Here is an 8,475-nt window from a genome sequence, read left to right as displayed (position 1 = left end):
CTATCTTAATCATTATAAAAATGTTTGTCTTGCATGAATGTGTAAAATATCATGAATTGTTTTCGTTCATGATATTTGAAAATATCATGATGATATATTCAAGATGAAATATTCTTGATGAATATCAAGAAAATATTCAAGATGATTTTACTCAGTTACTCATTTAGTCTTAATTTTTATCATAAAGACAAAAAACTCTTAGCCACTCCTGGCATTTCTAATTTTATAAAATTACCAGAAAACTTATGAGTTAATGGATGATTTTTATATTTTTCTATATTTCCCAAGTTTTCTTCAATAAGCATTTCTTCTATAATCAGAAAAAAAAGTCTCAGAACATTAAGGATTATTGCCAATTCTAGCAATGAGAACAAAGTGAACTGTTTCCTTTTACCAAGGCTTAAACTGTTTGAAAAGTACAACGTATTTTTTTCTGCATAAACATAACATAGTCTTCTACATTGCATATTCATTGAAATAGATGATGATAACTAAATAATGAGAAGATTAAATGGTCAGGAAACTGCTTCCCCCTTCCATAGCCTGTGGACTGCTGCATTCCAAGATGATACCATTGGGATCCTTGACCACAATCTGCAAGGAATGTCATGGTCTCATTCTTCTGAAATTTGTGAATTAAATGTTAAGTGTAATCTGCAACAGCATATCTAATGTGCATAGGTGTAGGTAAAACAAGAGAACTATTATCATAAAACCTTCTAAAAAAATCTTTAAGATATTTAAAATCTTCTAGAGACTGCTAGGGTAGTACCATAATTGATCACCCATATACTGATCAATGCTGGGTGGGAATGTAAGAGAAATAATAGGCCCAACATCACTTTTGATAGCCCTCCTTAGTACCAGAATGACTCCTCAAGTAGTTTATATGGCTGATTCAGCAGACAAGTGCCCACTGGTAACATTTCCTGCATCTTGGATCCTTCACAATTATCTCTGAGAAGGTGATTGTGGGGGTGGGAGGCTGGACCCAAGGGTGAAGTGTGTGAAGAGTACAAATACTTTGTACTTATGATGAGATTGTCAAAGTCCTTTGTCCTCTTGGTTTGAGTCAATCATGGTTCTACTAGGCTTTTTTTCTCTCCATTTTTTCTGGTGATATAAATTCTAGGTGACCAGGATTAGTTAGTTGCCTTATTAGGCTCCATTTGCTAATAGTCAATGCCACAAATTTCACCATGGATTCCTAGATCTTAACACCCTATTTAATTTCTATTTCTTGGTGGCTACCCTGGGTGACTCTGATAATTCAAGCTTTTTGCTTTGAGGCATAGATAGAGTGGAGGTTAGCAGGAATCTCCTGTCTGCAAGCTATATTCTACTAGCAGCGCCTTTCAACAGGAGACATCTTCTGGTTTTGGGGGTTGGCTTTTGAAGGGCACATGGGTCATCTACCCCAACCCACTCTAGATATTGTCCATGGTACTGATTCCTCTTACCTTCTGCTGAACTAACAGCAATTATATTTTTATAGTACTTTAAATTATCTGTATTATCAAGTAGTAATATAATTAACTGGGTCAAATATAGCATGGTTCTTAGTAGGGCTCTCTTGCTGGGTTGCCTGGTTTCAAATCTTGGCTCTGCCACTTGAGCTTTAAATAACTATTTAGTTTTTAAATAATTATTTATCTTAAATTTCCTCATATTTAAAATGGGATGCCGATAATTTTAATACTCAAATGAGTTAACACACTTTTTAAACTGGCACAAAGCAATGCTAAGTGGTAGCTTTCATTTTTATGAATAAAAATATAGTATTCAGTGATTTTTAAAATAAATGTATCCCATTAAATAGAGGTGAAATTCAACAGAAATTATAAAAAAGGGTCCTGCCTCGTGGGCATCTTGGGCATCAAACTCTCCCATAAGCCTGATCCATGTTCCATGACCCACCTCCCGTTGCAGGAGTATCCATTGTGCTGCTAGAGCCCTAAACACCCAGCTAGTGCCTTGGAAATGCCTATTACTATGTCCCCATCTGCTCTCCCCAACTCTCCCAGAACTAGAGTCCCACTGATGCTATAGTTCCTCCAAGTGGACATTCGAGGGTGAATCCAGGGGATATGCTAATCAACAGTAAGTAGCTGCAGCCAAATACCAGCACCATCACTAGGGAAACCACTTCCCATGCCACGTTTAGGTTTTCTAGCTGTGTAGCGAGCAGCAATGGAGGCTGATAGGCTCACAACAGCACAGGTCCCTAGGGATACCCACCTAGGAATCTCAGGGTCAGGGGAGGCCCATGTGAACCCTGGGTCAGTCGTCCTGGGGTCATGGCAGCTAATGACAATGGCAGTGTCTAGAAGGTAGAATTTGTGTGTGTGGTGAGACGGGGGTGTGTGGCAAGGGGGAAGGGTAGTACCAGCATGGACACTAACAATTAGAATGGATGCAAGAGCAGGGTCCTAAGGTCTCCTGCTATGCCAAATATTAATGGTCTGTTAGATCATGGGGCGGAACTGGGCCAAAAATGGGGTACACCTGGAGAAGGAGGGGCCTCAGGGTAGTGGCTATTTATCTACTAGTAGGGAAATACGTTCAGGATTTTTTTTGTTTTTTAACTAAGTAAAGCTGTTTTAGCCCTTAAAAGGACCCAAAAGCAGAAATCCAGAAGGCCCTCAGGAAGGACTGGATAATAGAACCAGGAAGCCACTGATCCACAAAGCTCTCTCTCCATCTAACATCTTTGCCTTTCTTTTTTTTTTTTTTTAAAGATTTATTTATTATTTATTTTGAGAGAGTGAGAATGAGAAATAGAGAGCACGAGAGGGAAGAGGGTCAGAGGGAGAAGCAGACTCCCTGCCGAGCAGGGAGCCCGATGCGGGACTCGATCCAGGGACTCCAGGATCATGACCTGAGCCGAAGGCAGTCGCTTAACCAACTGAGCCACCCAGGCGCCCCCATCTTTGCCTTTCTTAGTAAGGGCACATACTATCCTTCTTAGCACACCAGCTTTTCTGCTTCCAAACTTACCTACAACAGCTTCAGTCACAAAAAGAGATGGGCTTTCTTTTCCTGAGCACAATTCCAATTCTCAGACTGGGCCAGCTTGGGTCATATCTCTGTATAAAGCCCCAAGGACAGGTAGCATTGTACAATATAGCAGCCAGAAACACAACCCTATGAAGGTGGGTTTCTGGCTGAGGAGTCACTATGAACTGAATAGATGCAGCTAGAAAGCTAAACAAATGTGAAGGACCATGTATACCTTGAAGTGGGGGATGAGCATATGTTGTTTTTAGAGATAGATGGCGATTTCACTAAATGAGATGAAGAATACAATAAACAAATTTGAAAAGACAGGGAAGAATAAAATTTTGGACATATGAACAACTTTAATTACCTGCTACAACCATGCAGAAGGAAATATGTGGTAAATGGATAAAAACACGGTTCATAAACTTAGGAGACAGGCAGGCATTTTTAGACCACTTCAGGTTTAGACATTAACCAGACTGAAGTATTTTTTAACATTTAAAATAAAACCTTAAAAAAAATAGAACTTTTTTACCACAGTAAACAAAACAATGTATTAAATTTGACTTCCAGAAATGACCAAATTATTTTTTAAACATGATTTAATTTTTTTTCACATTTCTTTAAATGTCAAGTTTTCTTTGGCAAACTTATCCAAAATACTAAATTTTCATTTTAGAACTTATTTTATATTTATATAACAGAGTGCCCTAAATTGATGTTCATCAAGATACCTTTCTCTAGGCCCTAATGGCTTCCACCTTCCTTTTAAAATGTATTATCTTTTAATTGTCATTCTCAAAAATATTCTGGAAAAAAAATTATGAATTAAACACCGATAAACTCTTCTTCATTTCTGTTATAGTGTAGTAATTTATCATCTAACCCACAGTGGTCTATCAGCTGAGTAAGGCTGAGTTTGTTGTTCTCTTCAGACATAGCTGACTGCAACTCATAAAGCAACAGCTGGCTACAGCTTCTCCACTTCTGTATTAACATCTGTAACTGAGACAGGTCATTCTGAAATAGGAAAAAAAAAAAATAGGTCAATAACTAGCTAGGCATCCTATTTTAACTTACTTAATGAAAGTTGTTAAATTAGTAAATGAGTAGGTTTAAAGGGTAACACACTTGGGTCAAGATTGGGACTTCTACCCAGGAAAAAGGAGGATGGTTTTAAGTAGAATGGTTACAATGACCCTCAAATTGAGTTCTATGGCTATTTTGTTTGGACCAACCTCTGGACCATCCTTATCCTCAGGGACAAATCAAATCATCATGAAATAGGGCAAAACTATGTAGAGAAGCAACAATAGGTTAAAACAAAACGAAACGCTTTTTCTATGATAGCTGTACTTTTAAAAACTAAAAATATTCAATATAAATAAAATATAATAAATATAAATTAAAATATTCAACAATATTTTTCAACATTCACTATCTCCTAAGACCCAAGTCGTTATATTTAGAAAAGTCCTAAAAATTGAAGACAGCAAATAAGATCTACTATTCCCCCATTTATACCACATTCTGGGGAAGGAGCCACTACATAGTCATGAATGATCCAGGTCAGTAAAGGTTATCTTCTTCCAAGTGCCCAGCCTCTACTTAATTCAACCTATCTGGGTTGAAATCTAAAAATCTAATTTATATTTGTTGTTTTATCAAACAAAATACCTGTTGTTTTATCAAATTAAAATACCATTTTAATAAGTTGGAAGAACACAAGACTATTACTAAAAATATTTTTTATTGTACTTTGTGGCCCATTTTTAGCTTTTTTAATCAGTCACTGGCAGCTGTCACTTTTGTTCTCACTGTACTTGGCATCTATCATTTGATATTAATATTGCTACATGCTGGAAACTGGAGAGAAAAATTTCAACTGCATATTAAATGAGAGCTGGGACTTTCTAAAGTTGTATCTGGTGTTTAGGGGCCTCTTCTACTCTAAATCTATGACTTACATTTGAGTTACAGTTGTTGGAAGCCAGGTTTCTCGATAAATGGCTTATTGCTTATTATGTCTAAATAAACTTATTTTCTCTTGGAAATTACTTTCCTATCATTTATCTAAAAATAAAAAAAATTAAGTGGTTCTGAAATTATTCTCACCTTTGATCTATACATTTTGACCAGTTTTAGCCTCCGAAGAAAGTCTTCTTTCTCCTCAATCTGCTTCACCAATTTCGCTCTTTCTTCACTTAATCCTTGTTTTGGAAGATTCTCATTCACAAAGTCACTTTGGAGATCACTGCAAGACTCAGTATCAAGAGATTTAGATTCACATGCACTGATACACTTGAAGGTATTTTTCAAATATGTACTTTCTTTGAATTCACCATCTATGTGTTTAAAACTTTCTTGAAGTTCCAAACAGTTTTCTTCTATTGAAGATGCTGGTTTCTCAGGAAAAGTCTGATCGTTTTCTTCATTCTCTACTTTAAGACGTTTCACCACACTGTAACAGGAATTAAATGAAGATCTAGTTTTCTTCAATCGTTCTCTAAGTGTTGCACTCATAGGCTGAAAAAAGCACAAAACATTAATCAAGAAAAACATTCCTGTGTAAATAAATCTACTAGAATTAAAGACCTTATATTTCTTTAGTTGACACCACTAGATGGCTTTATATCTCCATATATCTAAAGTAACCATCACAAAATGTCTTTAATTTAATTTGTTCAGCAACTAGCACATTCCTGACACTACTGAGTGCTTCAGTTACAAATTAAGGAAAAGACCTAGATCCCTGCCACCAAAGACCTTCAGAATACTGCAGATTCAAACTTCCTCAGTTTGGAATTTTGTAGTAACCTTATCTGAAACTAAATGAAAATAACGGATTCAAGATGAAAATGGGGGGGTCAAACACATTATCTTAGGATAAAGACCTAAAATTATTTAATAGTTCAGTATCTACTTATTGATCTACACATTATGTTAATTGACAATTTTCGGTAGAATTATACCCACTACTGGCACAATACCTAGAAATACAGAATAGCTCCAGTGGAAGAACTAAAATATTCATACTTGTTTTCTTGTGCTACTCGTCCGGGGAGATGGTGGTTTGACGCAAGCCCGCGGAGTGCTAGGTAAAATCACACCTGAGTCGGATGGGTTTTCCATCTTGAAAATAAAATCTTGGTTTACCTCTAAAAATAAAAAAAAATAAAATAAATCAGAATGTAGATAAAATTAACCCATCTCTATATATTCAGTTTTTGTAAACATAACTTTTTACTGTTGTACATGTAATCTCCACAAATAAGCCAGCAACAAGTTCACTTGGTTGTGATTCATTCTTGCTCTTTTGCAGTTTCCATTTACCTTCCTAAATAAGACTGTGTTGGTCCACATGGTGACTACTAGTTTTTTCAGGACAAATTAGCACCTCATCATTTTATCTATCAAAATATCCTCAAATCTGCCACGTAGGGGGTGGGGAGAATAACAATTTTGTAATTCTCCAGGAATTCTTTAACTTCGTTACGCCAGCTTTATAATGAAAGGAAATACAAGTGAAATCTTGACTCGAAAAACATAATCAGACCTGTCACAGTACCTTAAACCCGAAAAAGCTGTGTGACTAGAACCAATGCCCACTCAGGCCTGAGGAACGAGGAACCCAAGCCCATCTGTGCCGTTTAAGTAGCGAACAGACCCTGGAAAGGAGAGTTGGCTTAAGTCTGTTTCCTCAAACAAAGGCATCAACTTCAATGGGGGATGCGGGGGAGTTCCTCCCACCTCTGCAGAAAACCCACACCAGCCCTCGAGAGACCCCAGGTCAGAGGAAGGTTTGAGAGGTCCCCTGACCGCAGAAAGGGAGCTCTACTCGACTCCACAACAGACACCCGAAGCAGCCCAACTCTCGGATATTCCCTCGCTAACCCACACTCTACCTCCCTCCGCCATCCCCAGAGTGCAGAAAACGCGCGCTGCCGCGGCGGGGCGGGGCCGCACGGGAGGCGGAAGAGAGGCGCGATTGGCCGGATTGACCGACGCGCGCAGCTCCGCGGGGCCCAGCGCCCTAGGGCGGCGGGACTGCGCGCTCGCGGCCTCGAGCGCCCGCGAGGAGGTGGTGGCTGAGCGGGGCTACGAGAAGTCCGCAGAGACGCGTGATTGGCCCGGTGGACTGACGCTCGCCGTTCTGCTCCGCCCAACGCCAGAGCTCTAGGGAGCTGTGCGCGCGCGTGGCCGCGAGCCTTTGCAGGGTTGGGGGAGAGCTGGGGTGTTTCCGAACGCCAGACGGACGAATTTTGAGGGAGCCGTGCTGCTTTTCGCGGCTTACCCCCCCCCCCCTTTCTTGTCCTTGCCTTCCCTTCCAGCTTCCTTGTTTTTGTGTGTGTGAAGTACGCCTGGGCGTGCCCCTCCCCCGCCCCGCCGCCAGTCTCTGTCCTCGCTCACCACAGCCAACGTCAGTCCTCACACCTGGCGGGACCCAAAGCCGCAGAGCCGGCTGTGGGTTAAATTTACGGCCCTAAACTCTCCTAAGGCAGAGCCCCCAAAAGAGCAGCGCTGGATTAAGTGGCCTGTTGGGAATCAAACATGTTAGAAATCTCTCCAAGAGGCCCAGCGGATGATTGAGCTCATTTCCAGCTTTTGATGTCGCAAACGGCGGTTCTGTTACAGGTTTTCTACTGTATCTACCCCCAAATTTAGATTCTGTAGCTTGGCTTCAAATCTCCTGGTCAAATTTGAGAGAATGTAGCCCCTTTGGGCTACACAGAAAGCAGACCAATTACTAAATAAGATTGTGTTGGTCCAGAATTAAGATGTTCGAGGCAGATAAGGCCGTTGCTGAATAGTGGACAGCAACTTTGTCTAAAATAATCCTAGGGGCGCCTGGGTGGCTCAGTTGGTTAAGCGACTGCCTTCGGCTCAGGTCATGATCCTGGAGTCCCGGGATCGAGTCCCACATCGGGCTCCCTGCTCAGCAGGGGCCTGCTTCTCCCTCTGACCCTCCCCCCCTCTCATATGCGCGCGCTCTCTCTCTCTCTCTCTCTCTCTCTCTCTCTCTCTCTCTCGTTCTCTCAAGTAAATAAAATCTTTAAAAACAAAATAAAATAATTATGGGGGCGGGGGCGCTGGCTGGCTCAGTCGGAAGAGCCGTGACTTGATGGGGCCCGAGTTTGAGCCCCACCTTAGCTGTAGACATTAGGTTTGTTTTGTTTTTTTAAGATTTTATTTATTTATTTGAGGGAGAGAGAGCACAAGTAGGCAGAGTGGCAGGCAGAGGGAGAAGGGAGGAAGCAGGCTCTCCGCTGAGCAGGGAGCCGGACGTGGGGCTCAATCCCAAGACCCCAGCATCATGACCTGAGCCGAAGGCAGCCGCTTAACCGACTGAGCCACCCAGGCGTCCCTGTAGAGATTAGTTTTAAAAATAAATAAAACATTTTTAAAAATCCTCACTTCCTGGTGGCGACGTTCTGTTGCTGTGCAACAGTAAAGTTAAATAAATTGGGTGGAGCA

The 8,475-nt window shown here is 40.7% G+C and overlaps 1 protein-coding gene across 6 annotated transcripts; it reads right to left on the bottom strand.

Annotated features, from left to right (window-relative positions):
• Positions 1-3,237: 3,237 nt before the first annotated feature.
• On the bottom strand, positions 3,238-7,005 carry SFR1 (SWI5 dependent homologous recombination repair protein 1). 6 transcript variants are annotated; one of them, XM_027596575.2, is made up of 5 exons: positions 6,906-7,000; positions 6,569-6,668; positions 6,037-6,158; positions 5,116-5,526; positions 3,238-4,020 (listed from the first exon to the last, which is right to left on the bottom strand). In XM_027596575.2, the coding sequence occupies exons 3-5, from the start codon at positions 6,130-6,132 to the stop codon at positions 3,829-3,831; spliced, it is 699 nt and encodes a 232-aa protein (XP_027452376.2). In that variant the 5' UTR covers positions 6,133-6,158; positions 6,569-6,668; positions 6,906-7,000; the 3' UTR covers positions 3,238-3,828. The 6 variants fall into 6 exon arrangements, with proteins under 6 accessions (XP_027452376.2, XP_027452379.2, XP_027452374.2 ...); XM_027596578.2 differs by lacking the exon at positions 6,569-6,668 and adding an exon at positions 6,334-6,501 and having other exon boundaries at positions 6,906-6,940; XM_027596573.2 differs by lacking the exon at positions 6,569-6,668 and having other exon boundaries at positions 6,906-7,005.
• Positions 7,006-8,475: the final 1,470 nt, after the last annotated feature.

The sequence above is a fragment of the Zalophus californianus genome, chromosome 15 (assembly GCF_009762305.2).
Source record: "Zalophus californianus isolate mZalCal1 chromosome 15, mZalCal1.pri.v2, whole genome shotgun sequence".
NCBI lineage: Eukaryota > Metazoa > Chordata > Mammalia > Carnivora > Otariidae > Zalophus > Zalophus californianus.
This window is presented reverse-complemented; position numbering and strand designations above follow the sequence as displayed.

Excerpts from the sequence above, each read along its gene's own strand:
- SFR1 (XM_027596573.2), bottom strand. Across the intron at positions 5,527-6,036 it reads CGAGTAGCACAAGAAAACAA|CCTATGAGTGCAACACTTAG; the intron begins GTATGAATATTT and ends TGCTTTTTTCAG. Across the intron at positions 4,021-5,115 it reads TCAAAATGTATAGATCAAAG|AATGACCTGTCTCAGTTACA; the intron begins GTGAGAATAATT and ends TTCCTATTTCAG.